This window comes from Camellia sinensis, chromosome 1, assembly GCF_055761805.1.
Source record: "Camellia sinensis isolate YWXY chromosome 1, ASM5576180v1, whole genome shotgun sequence".
Classification (NCBI taxonomy): domain Eukaryota; kingdom Viridiplantae; phylum Streptophyta; class Magnoliopsida; order Ericales; family Theaceae; genus Camellia; species Camellia sinensis.
Window position 1 is genome coordinate 64,882,836 of NC_138961.1, and position 24,398 is coordinate 64,907,233.

The 24,398-nt window shown below is 37.5% G+C and overlaps 1 protein-coding gene across 8 annotated transcripts in view; it reads left to right on the forward strand.

Annotated features, from left to right (window-relative positions):
• The window catches only part of LOC114310035 (polycomb group protein EMBRYONIC FLOWER 2), a 46,601-nt gene extending 37,966 nt beyond the window's left edge, over nucleotides 1-8,635 (forward strand). For 7 of the 8 annotated variants that reach the window (XM_028255944.2, XM_028255946.2, XM_028255945.2 and 4 more), the window contains 6 exons: nucleotides 945-1,131; nucleotides 2,383-2,431; nucleotides 5,544-5,627; nucleotides 5,848-5,927; nucleotides 6,238-6,327; nucleotides 8,229-8,635. In XM_028255944.2, coding sequence (XP_028111745.2) covers nucleotides 945-1,131; nucleotides 2,383-2,431; nucleotides 5,544-5,627; nucleotides 5,848-5,927; nucleotides 6,238-6,327; nucleotides 8,229-8,352 — 614 coding nt within the window. In that variant the 3' untranslated portion in view covers nucleotides 8,353-8,635. Of the gene's footprint in view, nucleotides 1-944; nucleotides 1,132-2,382; nucleotides 2,432-3,067; nucleotides 3,139-5,543; nucleotides 5,628-5,847; nucleotides 5,928-6,237; nucleotides 6,328-8,228 lie in introns of those variants that run through there. The other variant, XM_082878794.1, reaches the window with a different exon arrangement.
• Nucleotides 8,636-24,398: the final 15,763 nt, after the last annotated feature.

The window sequence follows — 24,398 nt, forward strand, 5'->3', positions numbered from 1 at the left end:
ACTTTAGTTTTATTGACTGGCAAGCCTTCTGAAGTTGTATTAGGAAACTGGAGTATGGATTCTTATGTATGGCTTATGTGAATCAATTGTTTCTAAATAATAATTTTTCATGGACTTGCCTTTGGGGCTGAAATGACAAATAAGCTGTTCATTTGCTGTAAATGTGGACACTCTGAGTAGTTGTGATGCATGGTTTTCATTCTTCTTTGCCAAGAGTTCTTAGGTGTATCCATTCAACTTGATTTTGATGCACTTCATAATCATGGTAGAAAAAGGGGGTTTCCATCTGGTAAGAAATACTTGTGGTGCTTATATCATATCCTCAAAAGTTATGTTACATGGACTCTTTTAAATTTGGGAAGTATTGCATTGGACACTGGGAACTTGAGTAAAGGAATGAGATATGCATCCATTAAATATGCCTAAGTGGCCGAGTTTACTTGTAACAAGTTATAAGACTCCCTTGTATGCATAAAATACCATATGTTAGTTTGTAACACCATTTTATCCCAAAGATAAAAGACGTATTTAAGAAATATAAATCTGGTCTTGTCCTAGTGTTCTTGGATATGAGAATTAAATGAATCTGACATTTACACACATGCCATGTCCTAGTGTTGTTGGATATTATGAATCCGACACACGCATGCCTGCACCTACGCAACACACCACCCAAGGCCATGTAACATTGCTCAAAAGATAGTGAGAAATGTAGACTAATTCTCTTCAACTTTGATATTTGTTGGAAACGAGCAAACCTTTTACTTTTTGACCTAGTCAGAAAGAAGAGGGGAAACAAATAATCAATGTGATGTACATGAGCATATTTTCTCATGTTTTATTTTAAGATTATTTAACAATCAACCTGTTGTCAGAATCGTACTTTCTTTAAGGATAATAAGCTCATATTTCTAGTGTGTATGATTTGTATGATGCTATTTTAGGCCTTGCTGAGTGTGTGGAACGTGATACATCCAGCCCTAATGCGACTGGGGTTTCTACTGCAACAGCTCACTCATATGCAGATCCAGAATGTGTCCAATCTGTACCTGGAAGCAACCTTGCACCTCCTGCCATGCTACAATTTGCAAAGACAAGAAAGCTATCTGTTGAACGTTCTGACCCTAGAAAGTACGTTTTTCAGTCTTATTTTTTAGCATGTTTGTGTGTAATTTTGAAGAATTTGTACTCTTCTTGCAATGAAAGGATGCATAATCTGTACATAAAAAGTTGAACTCAGTCAATCATAGTCAAAGCATAAATTGATGTAGTGCTTGCCACTTGCATATTAGCCCCCCTTAATAGTTGGAGGCAGGCACATGTCTGAGGATATGAAAGTAGATTCCCCAGCAACGCCACCATGAGCCCAAGTTAGTATTGGACTGCATTTGTGGACTTCAGGCCTAGAATTACCTAGATTAGAAGATTTTTGTCATCCATCTGTGAGCTTGCCTGAATGGTCAGCAATAAACTGGGAGGCTTTCAAAGGATATGCAAACTGCTGTGCAGAAACTTGCAATGTCATCTTTGGGCAATAAACTGATTGCTACCTTGAATTTGTTTTGTTGTCATATGTGTTGGCTTGGGCCACCTTCATTCAACTTTCTTTCATACGCCGAACCTAAATCGGTATTGTGGTACACCCTTACTTTCTCACTAAATTGTTGTTAATAAACAGAACTTTACTTCTGTCCAAACTCTAAAGCCTATGTCTAGTTGATAATGTGGGGCATAAACTTGTAATAGATTTTGCAAAGACTAGGTAGTGTTTGGTTCATTGGAATGAACCGGAATGGAATTCCATCAAAATATTCATTCTCATGTTTGATTAGATTAAAAATATAATAGCAAATGCATTACGAATGGAATCATCTTTCACTATGTTAATGGGATGATCATTTTGTAAGAATGTTTAAGGAATCACCATTCCATTACATTCCATCTCATTCCAATGAACCAAATAGAGCGTAAGGGTTGAGGTGGTGGTCTTTAGCAAATTAATTGGATGTGTTGGATTTAGTGTTGAGAGCACATGTGCTATCATGAGTGTCATCTATATATTTTTAGAAAGGATAGCTAGTGTAATTAGTACTTAATGACATAATTAATGGAAAAAAAAAAAACTAATTTAGTTATTAAAATAGTGAATTAATTTATTTTAGTGTGAAATTGTTTTGTTGTTGATCTACTGTATTTTTGTTCTGCATATTGGTTCATATATCAGTTCTGAATCTGCTTGCGGACAGATATTTCATGTTTCCTTTTTACTGGCTGATTTTATGTTGTTTCCTTCTTTCATTGCTATTATGAGTTCTAGATAGGGTGATGTATTTGATTGCATGAGTTTAGATTTGATATGGGTGTATTTGGTTTTCCTTGCAGTCGTTTCCTCCTGCAGAAGCGACAGTTCTTTCACTCACATAGAGCGCAGGTGACTAGTCATTTTAATGCTAATTTATGATTTAGTTTCCTTTTGTGCTTTATTATCTCTGCATGCGCTTATGGGTTCATTCTACATAAGCCACTAATTGTTTTCTGGCAAAAAGTGTAAGTTGGTTGGACCGCAAATTGGAATCAATAATATTTTGGAGGTGTAGCCATTTAGTTAATGTTATAAGGAGATTGAAGGATATATTTTCATTTATATTTGAATTGAATGGGTTTCAAAAAAATGAAGTTTGTAATAACATTAACATCTCTAGGCGATTGTGTATTCTTTGTTCTACTAGTTTCTTGTGTAATATACATGATAAACCATTCCCAGGTATTACAATTACTTTTTCAGAAGATTTTGATCTTGTTTCTCATGCTATTTCCAATACACTGTTCCCTCAAAAAAATTGATTGTGGGGTTTAAATCCTTAATGTTGTTTCCCACGAAAAGATCAACATGTGAGCAGGAAAAAAAATCAAAGAATGAAAGACAGGAGAAAGGTGGAAAATAGGAGGAAAAAAATATAAAGAAAGAACTAATGTTGAAATTTTCATTATGTTGTGTTAACGGCATTAATGTTCTTAAATTTCCAAAATTAATGAATTGACTTAAGACTCCCTAAACTGAATACAGGCGCACACACACATACACACTCATTTCTTTCCTGGGACCTGAAAGTATTCCTGTTTGCGCAAATGCTCATTTCATGGTATGGTGGATATATTCTCATTTTATGGTATGGTGGTATTTTGGCTATGTAACGTGGTGAATGAAACTTGCTTGAGTTAGTTAAGTACAACTATGTTTTTAAGTCATTCAAGATTCATAATTCAATTTTAAACTTACTATGGAAAGTGTTTTTGCTTTTCTTTCCTTGCTCTTTTTTTTAGAATGAATTTGCTTTAAAAAACACATTTCTATGGGGAATCTTCATCTGCTTGGGTGGATTAGAATTTTTTATTTTTTGGATAAACAATAATTTCAGTAGAAGAAATTGAAAAGCTCAGCCCACACTTTTTTTAGAACTCAGGTATTAACTGAAACCTTATAATTAGTACAGATGGGGCAACTCCAGGTGATGTGGGACACATTCCAACACACTCTCCTGGACCACAACATACACTAGCCGAACAAACGGCACACTAGTTACAGGCCCAACAAAGCTTTGATATTAAATTGAAAAGTCCAGCCCACACTTCTCCTTAAAATCCAGGTATTAAAGAGAGAGAAACTGGAGTCTTATAACCAGGACAGATGAGATAACTCCAACCGATGTGGGACACATTCCAATACACCTTCTTGCACCACAACATATAAAAGTCAAACAAACAGCATACCAATCACAGGCTCAACTAAGTTCTGATCCCAAATTGAAAAGGCCAGCTCACACTTCTCCTTAAAACCCAAGTATTAAGAAGAGGGAAACTAAAACCTTATAATTAGCACAGATATGGAAACTCCAGGCGATATGGGATACATTCCAATAGAAGATGCCATCAAGGGACTGTTACCTATTTATGAAATAGATGAAGAGAAAGCTAGAAAAAACTTATACGTCTTGTGTATCAAAAGGTTCTATAAAATCCAAGAATTGGTCAAGAGTGGGGCTACTTGAGAGGTAGTATGGATTATCAAGCATTGGGACATGGAAGGGTTTTATGAGATGGAGGTTATCAAGATTGGGGTGCTTTTAGGTAAAATCTTTTGACGAGGCATTTGTTGGTCATGACGGATCCTCTTTCCTTGGCAAGATATTTGGGTTCCTTGGCCTCTGAGGGTGGCCTTGCTCGTTTTCTGTGTAGCTCATGGCAAATCTTCACCATTAATATAGTGATTTAGAAAAACACGTGATTTTGAATTGGTGTTGTATATGTAAATAGGATGGTGAATTGGCTAATCATCTTCTTATCCATTGCAAAGTGGCAAGAGAGTTCTAGACTTTGGTTTTGTCTTGGTTGAGTTGGAGTAGTTGTTCCCTTGTGGAATAGTTGTTGAGCTCCTTTGTAGGTGTGGGGATAGTGTGGGGAAAAGGAAGAAGTTATGGCTTTTGATTCCCTTGTATCATCTGGGGTGAGCAAAATCATTGATCTTTTGATGGTACAGAGGTTCCATTCTATGGCTTGAAGTGTACATTTGTACTTTTTGTATAATTGGGTGGCAGGTGTTGTTTGCTGGACTAGAACTCTAAATGTAACATGCTGTGAAAAAAAAAAAAAAAAAAAATCTAAGTTGTGAAAAGATTTATCTTTTTAAAACTAACTTCTACTACTACAATAACATTGTTTATCAAATTGTCTGTGGACTATGTTTGAAGGGACCTTGTAAAGTGCCTTGAGTATCATGTGAAATATTTTGACTTCTTTATGATTGAATGGGAAAGAATTTTATGAATCAAGTGGAATCCATAGAAAAGGAAAATCCAAAAAATCATGAGTTCTAATGGAAGCATCGGAAGTGTATATGTGGACTACGGCGACTCTGGATTGCTGTCCTGGGGAGTGAATAATATAATATCGAAGTTCAGAGGAAAGAGAGGTCTTCAGATCATTCCAGTGGAGTGATTAAAAGCGTCTTTGGAATGAATTCCTTTGAAGTGGTACCCAGTGGACCAAACGAAATGGCACTGAAAGGGGGGCCCCTTCATACAAGTTTGCTGCTAGGCGTTTTTACCAGATGATAAGAATGTCTCTGAGATTCAATGTACCAAAGTAATAGAGAAAAGCCAATTCATGAGATGGAAGTGGATTGGGGGGTCGTCATATGGCCGGAGCAGTTCCATATGTTGCATTGCCTTCCGCTTTACCACTTTAGGGGAAAGGGTACAGGGATTTTTCAGCTTTGGTGCACAAGGGTTCACCCCTATTCCCTCTAAAGCTTCTCTTAGTCCACTCTTCCCTGGCCTTTCCACCATTAATGCCCGTGTTTGAAAAACTAGACTCTGATATTGCTGTACTAATTCAGTTTGAGTTGTTATGTTGCACGTGTTTTAGGTTCCATATCTGAAAATGCAACATCATGATTTTATAAATCCGTCTTTTTGGCCTAAGATTCATAGTTGTTGGAATCTATGCTTAAATGTCTTTGAACTGAAACTTCTTTGTGATTGTAGCCGATGGAATTGGAGCAAGTTTTGTCGGACCGGGACAGCGAGGATGAAGTTGATGATGATGTTGCAGATTTTGAAGATAGAAGGGTGTGTTTGGTCATTATATGACCTTTATTTAACACTTTAGTTTTTTTTTTATCTATTTGTTTGTTTGCATGCATGCACCTTTGGATGTGCACTTAATATCAATTTTGGATGAAGCATCTTGGACCCAATAGTTCTTTGTATTGCATATACAACAAGATGATGTGTTCTTAATCGTATTCTGTATTTTATATTATCATTTGTGCGCTCTGATATGTAGCAGATGCTTGATGATTTTGTGGATGTAACCAAAGATGAGAAGCAAATGATGCATCTCTGGAACTCATTTGTCAGGAAGCAGCGGTAATCTTCATTCTCCAGTTCCTCTTGGAATGCCCTTTTATTGCATCCCTTGTGAGTGTCTTTGTGCTGATCTGATAACATTGCCCATGCTTTTAACCGCATGGCATGTGTTGGTGTCTGCTGTCTGAAGTCATCCAACCACCTCATACGTTCTTCAACCTCGGGAAAAATTAATAGGCTCTTATCTTGTAGGCTTCTGCTTAATTGTTTTTGGGATTTTTCAAAATATCTCCAATAATTTACCAGAGTGGTTTGTTATTGTGAGTTTTTAAGCTTACATGGTCATCTATTTTGTTTGTCACTATGGCAGGGTGCTCGCAGATGGTCATATTGCCTGGGCATGTGAGGCATTTTCAAAATTGCATGGTCAAGACCTTATCCAGGCACCAGCACTTCTTTGGTATCTCCTTATCTCATTTTTATGTTGTGGCAATGCGTTCTTCAATTCAACCCCTCAGTTAAAATAATTTTGTCTTTCTCTCACTTGTGCTTATATCTGTCTACCTTTGTATGCAGATGCTTGTTAAAGATATTCTAGTATGTATAGTGTGGTGCAGTAATTACCTATTAGCTCATGACTAGGCTCTAAACATGCTGTGTAGGACTTGCAAATATTACTGCTACATGTGACTGCTGGTTATCAGAATACACTTCATCTATGTGCATTTCATTACATGTATATTTGCTGGATGAATCCACATAAAATCTATCTGAAGGTGTTATTTTGTGAAGCTAGTAACTTTCTGTAAATAAGGTATGGCCCTGCTTGGGAAGAAGGTTTTGGATTAAAATAGCCAATAAAGACCAAATAAGCTAAAATAGCTAATAAGATAAATGTCACATCCAAACTAGTCATTTCACTTTTTCTCTCACAACTATCAAATCAACTACAAAAAAAAGTCAACAATCTTCTCAAATACAACTTTTTTAGCCCGGTTAAAATAGCCAAAAAGTCAAATAAAATAGCTAACTTCCCAAACGAGCTTCTATACTTTCATAAGAGGTTGCCCTACATTTATGGTCCTGTCATGCTCTTGTCTTGATGTTGCTCTCTCTCTCTCTCTCTCTCTCTCTCTTTCTCTCTCTCCCCAGCTTCGGCTCTTTGCCAGCCCACCTCTGGCTAAGGGTAGGAATTCCCGACACGACATGATAACATGACTTGAACCGTATACAAAGTTAGTTGGTTAGGGTTGATCATTTTCTGACATGAACATGTATATGACACGACCCGTGAATCCGTATAATAAACAGGTCATGTTCGGGTTGAACTCGCGAAACCCGAAAATGACATGTCTAATCCATTTATTTTAGCGTGTAGCCCGTTAACATGAACACGACCGGCGACTTGAAAATGACCTCTTTAAGACCCATGACCCACGAACTAGATATACACATTTTATAATTATAAATATAAATTGATCAAATTCTATCTCAACCATTCATTTAATTTTCATGGTGATTGTGGAAGTAAAATTTTGAGCAAAAATTTAATTGGATAAGTGGGTTTTTCGTGTTGGGTCAATCGTGTTATATGTCGTGTCGTGTCCTGGTAAATAGGTTTAAAAATTAATCGTGTCAATCGTGTCACCCACTGGTTGACATGATTATTTACATATTGTGTTAGTGTTTGCATATATGACACATTTATTAAACAGGTAGTATTCTTTTTGTTTTTTTTTGTTTTTTTTGAACTAGCAGGTCATGTTCGTGTTCGTGTTCGTGTTCATGTTCATGTTCATACTTTTGACATGCGAACCTAATATGACACGACTCGAACACGATACGATATGACACGATGCCCGCCCTTACCTCTAGCGGCCTAACACTATGTCAACGATGCCTACACTTTCTAAAGGGCCTTCCATCAGCGTACATAAACTCCATCAGCGTACATTTTCCTAAAACTTATTCCAAGGACTCCCTCATATTCAACATTAACTATCAGATCTATGAAAGGTTTAGAGTTGGGCCAGCTGGCTTTTAACTGTTCTTGGGGTAATATTATAAAAGGATGTGGGTTCTTTGTCTCTTCCAATTTTTTAAAGTTCTGCAAGTGGCTAACAATTTTAGGTTTCTTGTTGCTATACAATCTGATGGAAAAGTTGTGAAATTAACATTTCTTACACAGAAATGGAGGATTAAATAATAGATGCAACTTAAAATATCATCCAAAAAAGTGTTCTTTGTGCATTTATACAGGATCTATCTCTTACTAGTTTAGGTTCATCCGAGTATAAGCTATATTTCTTATGCTAATGTGAATGTGCTTCTGAGTTGTTTGTATACTTGTGGGCTCGGCAGGTGTTGGAGATTATTTATGATCAAACTGTGGAATCACGGTGTGCTTGACGCACGCACATTGAACAATTGTAATATAATACTTGAACGATGCCAAAGCCAAGATGCAGATCATATGAAAAGCTAAATTTATTCGCGTCGTCGGTAAAGGCTCTATTTGATTTTAATGGGGATGTTCTTCCTCACTAATTTACTGATTTGAGCTCCGTCACATTTCTAACATTTGTTGTACCACCTATTCAGGTTATTTAACTTTTGCTTATCGGGCTACTAAAGTCCTCTTCTTCTTTTTGTCTTATTGACAAACCCTATATCTTTTTATTTATAGATCATGTATAAGATTCATGTGTAATCAATCACCTTACAGTTCTACAAAGGAAAATGAAAGAAAAATGCTTCTCCTTTCTATCTTTCGAAGATTTAGTGGATGCCTTTTCTGCTCCCAAAGAACTGATTTTTTCTTTTTTTTTCCCCCCCTCCAGTTGGTGGTGGTTTGTGAGGGTGCTGAATTGATGATGATGATGATTATTATTATTATTTGTTGAGCAATCTTCAGATCAAAGGGGGTTGAGTTTTTAACTTAAAAACTAAGAGAGGGTGTGTTGAAAAAAGTCTGCAGCAAATCGGTAATGTAATATTAAGTTAAACATGAAAATTATGTAAAATGAAAATTAATTAAGACTAGCTTAATTAGTCAGAATCATTGAACATCACTAATGCTGTGTTTGGTTGGGAGATTTGAAAAAGAAAATGGGAAAGTTAAGTGAAATATAAATAAAATATATTTATATTTTACTTAGTTTCATACATTTTTTTCTTTTTTCCTTTTCAAATCTCATAATCAAACACAACATAAGTGTACAAGGGTTCCTCGGGTACGACCTTCAATGCAACCAACAACACAAAAAAAGAAAAAAGAAAAAAGAAAAAAATGAATTGGTCTTTAATTGCACAAAGTGAATTTATACCTTTGATTCAACAAATTAAAAATGAAACTGATCTGTAGTTGCACTGAGTGAATTTATCAACTAGTGGCAAGTCGAGGTTCTCTTGAAATTAAAATGTATTATATTTTTAAAATGTTCTATTATACTATCTTCCTCATTTTTGTAGACTCTTAGCTAAACAAGTCAAAATTAGAATTGAATCAATTAATAATTTATTTTTTGTTATGAAATTTATTTAGTTGGTTATTTCTTTTTATTAGTTGAGTTGGTAGTGTTAAACTTATTAATAATAAATTTAGTTGTTTGTTTGTCCTTATTGTTGGGTTAATAGAATTTAGTTGTTGATTATGAATTTATAAGTCACGTTAATATAAATTTCATAATAATTGTAATATTATATCTTATTGATTGACAAAACATAAATCAAAAAGTGTATAAGTTTAATAATATTTTGTTATTACTTGTTATAAAGAGAAAAAAAATTAATATTATGATTAATATATGTCCTCTCTACTTTGAATTTCTAACTCCACCGCTAACTAAGACACATGCTTATTAGGAAGTAGTCATAAAAGTCCAAAGATAATCTAATATCTTCAGCTTCTTTTATCTCTCTCTCTCTCTCTCTCTCTCTCTCTCTCTCTCTCTATATATATATATATATTTAAGGGAAAAAAAACTTCAAAGAGATAGCTATCATTTCCTTGACAAACATTCTAGATTGATCATTCTATTGCATATATCATCATTTGAGTTCGAATAATTTTAGATTTTTTTTCTTCTTCATATAATTGAGTGTTCAAACCAATTTACACGCATTTCAAATAATTTTGATTTTTCATGTAGCCTCTATTCTATTCACATAAAAGCTCATCAATTCCATAATAGGATTTAATCAAGTTAAACTCGAGTCATTAAATTCTAATCTGACACGTTGATACCCTAATTTCGATACAAATGTACGACTATAGATTTCTCAACCTCTCATTCTCTTAGTTATAAATTCATTGCATAGTAACCTACTAATTACAAATTTTATCACGCCAATTTTTGAGCCTTCACAAAATCTACTCGTCTGAACTTCGATCTCATCCAAATCGACCTCAAAAACCCAACAGGAAAGCAAATGTTCTCCTAAGATTTGAAGCAATAGAAGGTACATCTCGATTCCTTTTCCAGTCTTCATTATTTCCAAAAATAAAAAATAAAAATCAAGAAATGTATTGTTATTTACTATTTATTTTTTAATTTTATCATCTTTCAAGTTATATGTTAGGGCATAAGCATTTGATATTTATATGCCACAAAATTTTTATATAATTTAATGATTGTGAGTGCATTATGACAGTGAAATTAAAAAATTTGTGAATGGAATATCTAATAATCAATCAAATCATTATTTGAGATATAAAATTTTATTAAATCCATTTTAGATATCTAATGATCTAATGGAATTTTATGGCTTACATTGATTGATGAATCTAGGAAGCTGACTTCGAGTGATCATTGGGGATTAAAACTTGTTTATTTGAACTGAATTATGTGCATCTATGATAGTTGCGTTAGAATTTTAGATTTACATAGAAATTTATAGGAAAAGAAAGGAAGAAAAGAAATCGGAAAAAGAAGAAGATTCATTTGGCGAACTTTTTCCAAAAGTTATTTTCAAGAGTTTCTGCTTTCTATTTAAAAAATCCCACCTTTCAAAAAGTATGAAAAAATTATTTCAAATTTAAAAAAATTATTTTATAACGAAAAGAAAAACGATATGAAACCAATTGATATTTTCGAAATTTTCATTCTATTTTCCAAAACACAAAAATTGAAACACAATTAAGTAGGCTCTTGTCTTTTTAGGTAGATTACATACTCGGTAACATTTGCTCAGTGGATAGCTGGATGCTTTTCTGCAGTCATTATATGTAATCTTTTCTCTCGTACTGTTTTATTAGCATAATAAACCATAAGTTTAAGTGTACAGAGAATCAAATACAGAATGAGATATAGATGTCTCATAAAGAGTGTGTTTTACATGATATGACACCCATATATAAAATTCATTCTTTATGAGAAATCTTAACATTGATTCATAATAAAAAAGAAAAGAAAAAAAAGAACGGTACTTAATTAATTCATTCAATATACACATTAGATTTTCTTTTGACTATGTGAAAGATATAAAAGTACTTGCATAAATTCATTCAATGAGAAAGTAGTTTTATCAGTTCAAAAAAAAAAAAAAAAAAAAAAAAGAAGCTTAACTTCTCGAATCAGCGTTGTAGATATATCATCCATAATTGCTCTTTGTTTTACTCAAGTATTTTTTATTTCTAAATTTCTAAATTTTATGTTTTAATCTATTAATTATTATAGATCATATTTCTACAACATTGATTTGAGAAGTAAAGCAACTTTCTCATTAAATGAATTTATGCAAGTACTTTTGAGCAAGGTTAGAGATACAAAATAAATAAATAAACAAATAATAATAATAATAATAATAATAATAATAATAATAATAATCAAAAAATCTACCAATACTTACATGGAGAACTGACACCCATGTGAATGTTTGATAAATTATTTGATAAAATATTTAATATCTTTAATATTATGAAGTACTTTTATATTTTAAAATATGATTTAGTGATTTTTTTTTTTTTTTGATTCAAAAAAAAGTTTAGGAGGAGGGGAGGCTACCCCATTCCAGGGCCGGGAACAAGCCTTACCAACTAAACCAACCCTTGTTGGTATTTAGTGATTGAGATGCATAAAACAGAAGGATAGAAACATTTGATATGTAGAAAATTACTTACATAAAGTTGAAGTGGCACGTGTGAGCATTGTTTACACATGAATTGGCATACGTGAGTATTATTTACTCAAAAAAATAAAAAAATAAAAAAATAAAACTCTATAAATCAAGTATTTTTTTTTTGTTTTTAAATTTTTAAATTTTAATTTATTTTTGATTATTATATTATATAAAAATTTTAAAATATTTATATCGTGAGACACGATTGGATAATTAAAAATGTATTAAAAGAAAAGAAGATAAATATTTGAGACAAAATTTAATGGCCTTTTGCCATATTTAAGGGTTTTGAATTTTTGTGCATGTTAGATGAGGACAAATTTGTGTAACAAACTTGCGAGTGAATTGGACACGTGTGAGGATTGTTTATAAATGAATTGGCACTTGTGAGTTCATTTACACAAACTAATATTTGTGTCAGCAATGTCTACACCTACCAATGGGGTGTTTGTTTAAGTTTTTTTTAACCAACTTATAATTTTTAATTTTTGAAAATTTATTTTGAACTGTTTGGTTAAACTTATTTAAAATAGTTTCTGATTCTAACAATTTATTTTAATTCAAAAAAGTTGATTCTGAGAAGCTGCTCACCCCTTGTTTCTGATTATCAGCTTTTGCTGTGGACATATTAATTTACGGTTATACTATTAAATTTTTTTATTTTTAATTTTTTTAAAAAAAGAAAATGACCCAAATGGACTATAAATTATTATTATTATTTTTTATGAGAAATGTGGACAAGTAATGAATAATAAAAAATAAAAGTTAATTGAAAAAGTTACTTCACAGCTTATTTAACAAATACTACTCAGCAATTTAAATCTATAATCCAACAACTACGCCAAACAAATTAACAGCTTCTGATTAAAGTCATAATTTATAATCTGTTAAGTTATAATCTATAATCTGTTTTAACAGTTACACCAAACAGGGCCCATATCTCTAGCAATTGGCAAGGGTGTGTAGTGACTGACTCACTTGGTCCTCCGCCCCATTTATAAAAAATTTATACCATGATATGGGGATAAATTTACATGATATTTTAATTTTATATTTATTAGTTAAAATTATAGGATTCGATATTTTTTGTTAAGATTTTAAGAAATAATTTAACAAATATCAAATAATAAGTGGTGTAGAGTAACACTCTATGATCACTAAATAATTACTCCCATTTTTTACAAGTGGCCAAGAATATGGCAATTTTTTTTTTTCAAAGAGTAGGCCACATATGAATAAAATTGTAAAATACTAAAATTACAAATTCAGAAAATATGATTAGAAAATTACTTAAAATTTAATATTTATGATTAAGATTCTTTCAAAATGTAGCTTCATAGCAAATACAATATTTTAAATATATGCAAATGATCTAAAATCCATATATATTTAAAATGCTTGTTGTGAAGCCACAACTTAAAAGAATCTTGGTCATAAATATTAAATTTTAATAATTTTTTAATTATATTTTTTGAATTTATAGTATTAAAACGTTGCAATTTTGTCCATATCTCGCATACTCTTTAATAAAAAACCTGCCATATTCTTGGCCATTTCGGACAAACCAGAGTAATTACTTCATCATCATAAAATATTATTTTATATTATTTATTATTTAACACTCATCAAATTATTTTTTAAAATCTTAACAAGAAGTTTCGAACTTTATAATTTTAATCAATAAATATTAAATTAAAACACCATGTGAATTTGTTCCAATATCACCACATACCTTTTTGGATAAATTATAAATACACTTTTTAAAATTTGTTTAAAGTACAGATTATCTATTGTGATTCGAAAAATTACAAATATTTCCTTATTAAAAATTTTTATTTAACAATTAACTTAAAAAATAAAATTTATAATTACTCTCCTACACAATAATAAAATTACTTAAATTATTAATTGAAACATATTTATAATATCATTAAAAACTGTTAAATGACTTGATGATTTATTAATAAAATGGACGATTTATTATGAAATTAAAATTTTAAAAAAATAAAATATAATTTCTAAAATTAAAAAAAGACAATTCGTATTAATTTTAAAGGATTTATTCCTTATTTTTGTTTACAAATGGGGCTAAGAACCAAGTGAGTTACCACACAGCGTTGCATGCTCCGCAACTTCCACGTGTCCTTTCACACGTGTTGGCAATGGGCTCTCCAAATTTCGTCACTATGTAGCACGTCTTCTAATTAGCCCAACACGTATGGGGTGTCATGCAGACTCGCCAAATTTAACGGTAGATTTTTTATTACCGTCCGTTACTTTTCTATTTATGACGTGGACTTAACGTCTGTCAGGTCAGTGTGGAGAAGGCAATGTTTGTGTGTAGTCACGATTATTTTACAGTCGTTGCAATCGGATAGATTCCAGCAATATATTCACGTAAATTGCTATTGCCAGAACAGGTTTGTTTGCTTTGACCAGATTTACGCACTGCTGTGGGGTACATTGCCTTACTGAACCGGTACGTTTAATTTGCATATGATTAGGTGAGATAAATGATCAGATATAAGCTTTTGATAAATGTACGAGTAAGAAATAATTTTTTCGTATAATGTTGTTAATTAAGTCTGTGTTCTTTCAAACGACGTCGCTTAACTCCCTGAAAACACAAACATGAGCTAGTCGACGGGTGTGTGTCGGATACCTCTCCGATGCCTAAGTCAGCAAAATAGACAAATAGACAAAAGTTTTGTGTATTCGGGAATTAAAATTGTGTTACCTCTCCATAGGTGATGTCGTGAGCTTTTATAGATTCCGTGTGGCACAATCCAAGCAGAACTCTTACTCCTCCATGTAGAGTCCACCTAGGAATCACCTTCTTGAAAGATAATGCTTATCTTTCAACACCCTCCTCACTGCTTAAACCAAGTGACACGGTTGGATGTCAATACGACCGAGATAACATGGCCATGCTAAATCCGCAGACTAGACCGAGCTCCTACTTAGCTCAGTTCTTCCTTTTACTGCGTGTACCTCGGTTTGACATATTCCAACTGTGTTGTCTGAGACCGGACTAATCACATCGAGCTTGGACCGAGCTAACCAATAGCAAGGTTCTGAGGAAAGTTCAACATACTTCGGCATAATATAGTACGACTAAGCTAACTGTCATCGCATCGACCGTGGTGATCGAGCTAACCACCAAGCTCCTTCGGACCGGGCTATCTGCAAGGCTCATTTGGACCGGACTAATTACAAGCCCCTTTTACTCAGTCAATCTTACTGTGGCCCATAGAATGGCCCATTACCCAGCTCGGCCCAATTTATATATAAATTACCCTCTCAATTGCCGCTTAATTCCATTTGCGCAGCATGATAGGGATTACCTGTTACCAGCCGAGCTTAAAAAAAAACTTTAGCCTTCCAACCGAGCTAAAAAACCTTAGCCTTCCAACCGAGCTAAATTTACATCGTGCTACCAACCTGTCCGGTTAAAACGTCTCTTTAGTCTCTAACTGAATCGATTTCTATTCCAAGGACACATGGCAGACTCTGATTAGCCAAATGCAGTTGTCACGTTGTCTTCGTACTCCGCGCTTTTTGAATAGTCCCGCCTTTTTGTCTTTCCCTCTACACAAAACAAACCCTTCGTTTTGAATCTATCACTCCACTATTCATTACTTTCTCTCTCTTCGACCTTCTTCTCCCTTATTCTCTTGCAACTGTGGAGCTCGTGTTCTTGCTGATACTACCTCCATCTTCAGTGTCTTCACCTTGAACTGGTAAGTGATTCGAATCTTCTTCCTTTCTGTTGATTTCGCACCTCTTTTTGCAACACAAAGCATGTTTATGTTTTTCAAAGCATATGTTCCATTTTTGCTTCCATTTTCTGAAAAAACCTTTGTAATATAACCACTGGTACTCACGAATAAACTAAAGAACGATGTATTTGATCCAAAATCACACATCAACCGAACTAGGATACTGTTTGTATTAGATGCAAGCCTAGCCACAACCAACAATCGCACTAAAACTTATGCCATACTTGTGGTTTCCATAAGTTGGGGACCTTCTGTTTCTTTTAACCGAGCTATCGCACCGTACTAGGTTTGCGCAATACCACGCTAGAAAGCCTCAACCAGCGACCGAACTAAATCTTGGGCTAAATCAGCTCCCTTAGTTCAAACCGAACTAAGAATGTTGCCCCAATGGCTCGACTGGGCTAAAGCCCCTTGCTTAAACCGAGCTAAGACTGGATAGCATTCCATGTAACCGAGCTAGGACTTCATTTATCTTGCCTATATTTCTTGTAGCACGATCCCACGATCTGTGCTTAACACCTTTCTTTTTCACTTTGCAGACTCTAACTAGGTTGCCCAGGCACTCCTTTGTACGTCCAACCGAGATACCCATTATCTGCTTGGCGCCGAGCCAATACTCCCGGCTAATTTATACATAATTTAAATCCTTATGGGTAAATATAGGTTTTTAGTGAACTCACCAGGTGCTATAGCCGAGTTCCGAAGGGACTACCATTTCCTTGATGATGTTCATCTCACTTTAGCCGAACTAGATACCATACCCTGGGAAAACCCTGGCTTTGTTCCCTTTACACTTCTTTCCATTATAGAAACCGGACTAAGATTCCCTGTACAGCCCCTTCTTTGCGAGTTTCTCAGACAAACCAACCTCTGTCCTACCCAACTTTCCACAAATTCATACCGCATAATAAATGGCATCGCCGAGCTAAACTGCCGGGCTGGCCTTAACCTCGGTTTAGCCGAACTTTTCCACCAATACTCCATAGGATCAAATGAAGATGGCTGAGTTTACTATTTAAGAATAAGATGCCGACGTGAAAAGATAATAAAAGATACCCCGGATAAGGATGTTAACGACGATGATTTTTTCTGGGTTTCTGGGAATTTTGAAGATCATGAGGCCCAGATCCCAGGCGACCGAATAAACTGGGACAAAGAAGTTGCCGGTACAATTACCTCGGCTTAGTTTTATGCTTCTTTTACCTCGGTTTTCATACGCTGAACCGCACTGACTGTTGTCTTTTTTACTTCTTGCAGATTTGAATTTTCTCAAGTCCTAGTACAGTTACCCCAACTTAAACACACTTCGCGCCGCGCTGAGATATCCCAATAGAAATTGGGCCGAACTACTGGAATTTGAACCGACGTATGGACACAGTAGTAACAGAAGACCAGGGTGACTAATTTCTTGTTAGAAGCCTTTCCTGAACCAGACCCAACCTTGTCTCAAATCAACTTGATCCGACTAACTACTGAACAAGAAATGGCCAAGAAAAGAGCCGTAAGAGCCCTTCTGACCGAGATAAACCAGCTCGAGATACCCCCAACTGGTTAAACACAAGAGACCGTGGTAGCCCTACCATCCCACCAGCCTTCATCGTCTCGGTCTCGCAAGGGCGCTCGGTCTTCCACTACCGAGCCATGCCTTGTTGATGAGGACGAGCCTGTGCCTCCCTCCACCGAAGTACCGAGCCCACAACCTGAGAGCCCAGACCGGGCTAACTCTTCTAATTGGGCACCGAGATTAACATATCAGAATCGAGCCATCAGACCAACAGATTCAGTGGTGGCAGATAAAGATCACATGCTGGCCTTCAACCTGGCTAAAAGCATGTGTCTGCCCCCTGATATGGATCACCACGCCCACCTTACCGAGATAAAAGCTATCCGTTCGGCCACCAAATCAATGGTGCTGGTGAGTACTCTTTCCTTTGTTTTCCTGTTTTGTGCAACTGTTAGCTCGGTTCTTACTCCAATTTGCTTACCATATTTGTGCAGGCCATGCAGAAGAACCAGATTGCTCATAAGCGTGTGCTAGAGCTATGCAAAACAACAAGGCAAGCTTTGGCAGAGGCTGACAAGAAGACAGCCGAGCTAAATGAGGCCAAACAAAAAATGGCCGAGCTTCAATCTGAGGTCGCCCGCCTCACCGATACAGTTGACTCAGCCGAAGTAGAGAAACAAAAAGCTTTGACCGAGCTGAAAGACTACTACCTGCGTGAGCTTGCCACAATTGAGGAGAAAAAGACGGCCGAGTTAACTGAACTTGAGAAGAAGATCGACGATGCAGAAGACCGCGACTTCAAAGAAGGTAAAGCAACCTACATTTTGCAGTGCGAAGCTGCCAAGGAACTATTTTTTAAGTGCGGGTGGAAAGCGGCAGTGGAACAGCTCGGTCACGGTCCAAAGACTGAGGTTTTCCTAAACCCTCCATCGTACTTTATACCGAGCTGTATGGCGGAGTATGCAGTCGCCATTCAACAAAAATTCCTTGAATCTGAGGATGGTGATGAAGAGACCGTGCCTAATGATGCCCCGGTCATCAATGATCCTGCCATCCAGTCAGCTCGGGTGGAACCACCGGTGGAAGACCTGACAATCGAGCTACCAACTGAAACCGGGCTCCGAGTTGAACTGGATGCTGATCTTGACGATTTGTTTGCTTAACTCTATATTTTCTTCTTTTTTTACTTTTTGGAAAGAAAACTGTAACCGGGCTGAAATCCCCCCTTTTGTAACTCTTGATTTGCATTCTCAATGAAATCGTCTCTTGTTTTCTTCAACTGTCTTTTCGGTTTACGTCTATGATATAATCTGAATGAAGTAAATTCCTTGGCCGAGATATTTTATCGCAGTCTTAACTTTGTAATCTAGCTATCCATATCTGCCAACCTCTTTAGCCTAGATTCTTATCTCAGCTGAAGAACAACAAGTGTTTGTTTTTCCCAGCCAGTTTCTTTAACTTAGATCCTTACCTCGGTTGAAGAACAATAAGTGTTGGTTTTTCCAGCCAACCTCTTCAGCCTAGATCCTTATCTCGGCTGAAGAACAATAAGTGTTGGTTTTTTCCATCCAAACTCTTCAACTTAGATCCTTATTTCGGTTGAAGAACAATAAGTGTTGGTTTTTCCTGCCAACCTCTTCAGTCTAGATCTTTATCTCTGTTGAAGAACAATAAATGTTGGTTTTTCCAGCCAACTTCTTCAGCCTAGATCCTTATCTCGGCTGAAGAACAATAAGTGTTGGTTTTTCCAGCCAACCTAGAGTAAAGTGTTTGGTTATTCCGACCAAACGTCCTGCAGCCTGGATCCTTATCCTAGGCTTAGGAGGGGTGTTGGTTTTTCCAGCCAACCTCTAAGTTGGTTATTCCAGCCAACCTAGAGTAAAGTGTTTGGTTATTCCGACCAAACGTCCTGCAGCCTGGATCCTTATCCTGGACTTAAGAGGGGTGTTGGTTTTTCCGACCAACCTCTAAGTTGGTTATTCTTGCCAACCTAGAGTAAAGTATTTGGTTATTCTGACCAAATGTCCTGCAGCTTGGATCCTTGTCCTGGGCTTAGGAGGGGTGTTGGTTTTTCCAGCCAACCTCTACGTTGGTTATTCCTGTCAACCTAGAGTAAAGTGTTTGGTTATTCCGACCAAACGTCCTGCAGCCTGGATCCTTATCCTGGGCTTAGGAGGGGTGTTGGTTTTTCCAGCCAACCTCTTCAGCCTAGATCCTAATCTTAGCTGAAAAGAGTGCAAAGTTGGTTATTCCGGCCAACTATGCTTTCTGTGTGCCTAACTCACTAAAACAATCTTTTACAAAAGGAAACAACTATACTGAAAAGGAACTACTTGTTTTATTGAGAAAGAAAAAATTACAAATACTTGAAAGAAGAGCTAAAAATAAAATAGTTTGAGATTAACAGTGTTCTATGGCCTGGGAATGGCTTTGCCGTCCTCGTCTTCGAAGTGGTATGCCCTTTTGCCAGCTAATCCAACCACTTTGTAAGGTCCTTTCCAATTGGGCCCTAACTTGGCGTCTCCGGGTACCAGGGTGTTTCTCATTACTTTGCGCAGTACTCAATCTCCGATCTTGAATTACCTTGGATGTACGGTCTTGTTGTATTTCCTGGATAACTCCTGTTGGTATGAGGCGATGTGAACCAGTGCTCTTTCTCTTCTTTCTTCTGCAAGGTCGAGCTCTAATGTGATGGCTTTTCCATTTCAGTCTGGATCAAAATTTTCGCTTCGAATGGTGGGGAGGCCAACTTCTAGTGGGATTACTACTTTCATGCCGTACGCTAAGAAGAATGGTATTTCTCCCATTGATCGTTGAGGTGTGGTATGGTAAGCCCATAAAACATGAGGAAGCTCCTTAGCCCACTTTCCTTTTGCTTTCTCTAACCTTTTCTTCAATCCATCCAAGACAACTTTGTTTGATGCTTCTGCCTGGCCATTTTCTTGGGGATATGCTGGTGTAGAGTTGTAGAATTCTATCTTGTACTCCTCACAAAAGCCTTTAAAAATTTTACCGTCGAACTGGGTGCCGTTGTCTGATATCAACGCCTTGGGTATGTCGAACCGAGTGATGATATTCTGCCAGACGAACTTCTTCACATCTTTCTCCTTTATTGATGTTAGTGCTTCTGCTTCCACCTACTTTGTGAAGTAGTCATTGCTGCGAGGAAGAACTTTCTGTTGCTGGGGGCTGTTGGAAATGGTCCTACTATGTCCAAGCCCCACATTGCGAAAGGCCATGGACTAGTTAAAAGTAGAAGCTCTCTGGCTGGCTAATGTATTTGGTGTGCGAACTTCTGACATTTCTCACACTTCTTGACATACTTCTCCGAATCTGCTTGCATGTAAGGCCACCAATATCCCTGTGAAATTGCTCTGTACGCCAATGATCTCCCCCTCTTGATGGCTTCTGTATATGCCTTCATGAATCTCGAACAGGAATGCTTCGACCTTGCTAGGATGGACACACTTCAGGTAAGGTCCTGTGAAGGATTTCTTGTACAAGGCCATTGATGGGAAGAGCCAAAATCGCTGTGACTTTGCTCTTATCTTGTTGGCCTCCTTCTTCTCTTCGGGTAAGATGCCGTCTTTTAGGAACACTATGATGGGATCCATCCATAAAGGGCCCAGTTCGGCGCAACATACTTCTTCTACTTCAGGTTCTTCAATGCTTGGTCTGGATAGGAAGTTGATCAGTAATGGAAGCGGGATGGATGTGTCTGCCATTGAAGCAAAGACTGCTAGTTCATCTGCTCCGCTGTTTTCTTCTCTGCCAATCTGCTCTATCCGCACTACTTCGAACTTCATGATCTCTTTTCTGACTAACTCTTGGTACTTGGCCATTCTTTCATCCTTTGCTTCGCAGTCACATGAAATTTGGTTCACTACCAGCTGTGAGTCACTGTAAACCATTAGCTCGATGGCCTTCATGTAGAATGCTGATTTTAGTCCTGCCAGAAGCACTTCATACTCCGTTTCGTTGTTTGATGCTGGGAAGCCAAGGTTGACTGCCTGTTCCACTACTAGGCCATCTGGTAAGATGAGGACTATGCCGAGTCCTGCTCCGTGCCTGTTGGATGCTCCATCCACAAAGAGCTTCCACATCTCTCCAATGAATAGTTTCCAGCAGGTAGAGGGATCAGATGATGCTTTGGGGTCCTGAGTATTGCTGGTGTTTTCTTCAAAGTCCATACTTACTATTTGCCCCTCGCTATCTGATTGTACCAAGTCTTTATTTGTTGATGGGTCTTTGCTTGGTGCAGCATGGTTTGTTTCTCCCTCATTTTGTTCACTTTGGTCTGTCCTGGGAGGTGGCTGGGTATCCTGTATTAGGGATTGCGCTATTCCGGCACCGCTTTCCATCCCTATTTCAGTTGTACCCGTTAAGTCAACTGGGCAGACGTGATGACTTCTCGGTGTGAATTCTGCGACAAAGTCTGCCAAAGTTTGGGCTTTTTCGCGGTTCTGGGTTGAAACTTGATGTCAAACTGTCCCAACTCTACCGCCCACTTTAGGATTCGCCCAGAAAAGTTCGCCCTCTCAAACAAAGCTTTTAATGGAAAAGCTGTGAGGACAATTATGGTGTGGGCGTGAAAGTAGTGCGATAACTTCCTTGAGGCCATCATCAGGGCTAAGGCCAGTTTTTCCAATGGTAAGTACCTGGTTTCTGTGCCCAGCAATGTCTTGCTGACATAAAAGATGGGCAGATGTTGGATTCCTTCTGCTCGGACCAATACTGCGCTAATTGCGTGCTATGAAACTGCCAGGTACAAAAATAGTTCTTCTCTAGGTATTGGGGTCATTAGTAGCGGTGGAGAAGTCATGTATTCCTTCAAACTTTCTAGGGCGCGGTCGTATTCTTCATCCCATTCAAACTTGGCCTTTACTGCTTGAAAGAATGGTCGACATCTGTCTGACGACCGACTTATGAACCGGTTTAGCGCGGCTGCCATACCGGTGAGATGTTGTACTTGTTTTACTGAGTTGGGTCTCTCTAGTTCCTGAATTGCTTTGATCTGAGAGGGGTCTGCTTCTATACCTCGGTTGGTCACTAGGAAGCCCAAGAATTTGCCTGATCCTACACCAAACGTGCATTTAGATGCATAAAGGCGCAATTTGTGCTTCTTTAGGATCTGAAACATCTCACCTAGGTCCCTGAGATGGTCATTCTCATCCTTGCTTTTGACTACCATATCATCGATGTAAGCCTCCATTGTTTTGCCTAACAATGGTTCGAACATCTTGGTGATCATCCGCTGGAATGTTGCCCCTGCGTTTTTTAGGCCAAAGGGCATGACCTTGTAACAATACAGTCCTCTTGGTGTTGTAAAAGATGTGACCTCCTGGTCTGACTCATACATAGCAATCTGATGGTAACCTCTGTACGCATCAAGAAAGTTAAGACGGTTGTGTCCTGCCGTCAGATCTACCAGTTGGTCTATCCGTGGTAAAGGAAAGCTGTCTTTTGGACATGCCTTGTTGACTGTTTTGTAGTCCACACAGACACGCCATTTTCCATTCTTCTTTGGCACCACTACTGTGCTGGATATCCACTTAGGATAGTGCACCTCTCTGATAGCTCCTACCTCTAGAAGGTTTCTCACTTCTTCCGCCACTATCTCGGCGTGGTGGAGTGCTGATCTGTAAGAGCGCTGTATGATTGGTCTTGCAGTTGGGTGGACATTCAATTGGTGACAGATGAAGTTTGGGTCGATGCCAGCATGTCATACGGCGTCCAGGCAAACACTTCGATGTTAGAGGTCAAGAATTCCATGACCTCTATTCTCTCGGTGCTGGTCATAGATGAGCCAAGCAAAAAGAACTTTTTCGGGTCCTTTTCATCTATTCTTACCTGTACCAAGTCTTCCACTACCTTCTGTTCGGCGGCTTTGCCAACATCCGCAAACAAGTCATTGCTCTCAGGTTCTTCCACCATCTGAACAAACCCTTTGGCAGCTCAGCTGCCATTTACTGTGACGAAGCATTGCTTGGACATAATTTGGTCTCCATAGACCTCTTCAATTACTCCGGCTTCGTTGGGGAATCGCATTACTTGATGGCAGGTTGATGCTACCGATTGCATGGCGTGTAACTATGTTCTCCCCAAGATTATGTTGTAAGTGGAAGGGACTTTCAATACCCAGAATTCCACTTGTTTCGTCATGCTTCCTGCTCTGACTGGGAGGATAATCTTGCCAACTGGCCACTCTGGCATTGAGTTGAATCCAATCAGGGGAGATACGGCAGGTGCCAAATCTTTGTTCTCCAGTTTTAACTGTTTGAAAGTTTCGTAGTACATTATCTCATATGAGCCCCCTTGGTTGATTTAAATTCGCTTGACGTCATAATCCTTGACGCGGAGAGTGACGACCAGTGTATCATTGTGAGGGCAATATATCCTTGCCGAGTCTCTGTCTGAAAAAGACATGACGTTTGTGGCCTCTGTTTTTCCCTTTTTGATGGTGGACTGCGCACTTAATATCTCCCTTAAGTGCTCTGCCGTCTTTATCATTCCCCTGAGCTCACATACTCGCTCAGGTTCGAATACCCCATGTATTACCTTTATCATGCCTTGAGGTAGGGTGTCAATCGGTGTTCCGTCTGGGTGATCGTGGTTTTGGGGGACTGGCTGCGTCCTTCCTTCTATGTACCGGTCCAAGTGACCAGCTGCCACTAACTCCTCCAGATGTTGTCTCAACAACGTACAATTTTCAGTGTGGTGTCCCTTTTCCTTATGGAAGGTGCACCGAGATCTTTCGTCGTAGTTCTTTTGCGCTTCTTCCAGCTTAGCTGGCCATCTGATGAAAGGTTCATCACGTATCTCGCTGAGAATTCGGTAGATTGGTTTCTTGAATACTGTGATAATGGCAGTGCGGACTCTCAACCATCTTTTATCTTGGTCTTCTCCGTTGTCTTGCCTGCCTCGCCCGTTCTTGCTTGGACGTTCTATCGCGTTGACTTTTGCCGAAGTCTTTTTATCTGGTATTGTGGCTGTACCAGACTTTGTTTTAGCACGGGCGCCATCCTCCTCCACCTGAATGTGCTGGTGTACCCTCTCCATTAAGGCCTCCATTGTGAGGGGTGGCATCATGGTAATTGAGTCCCTCAGCCTGTTTCTGATTGGAAGTCA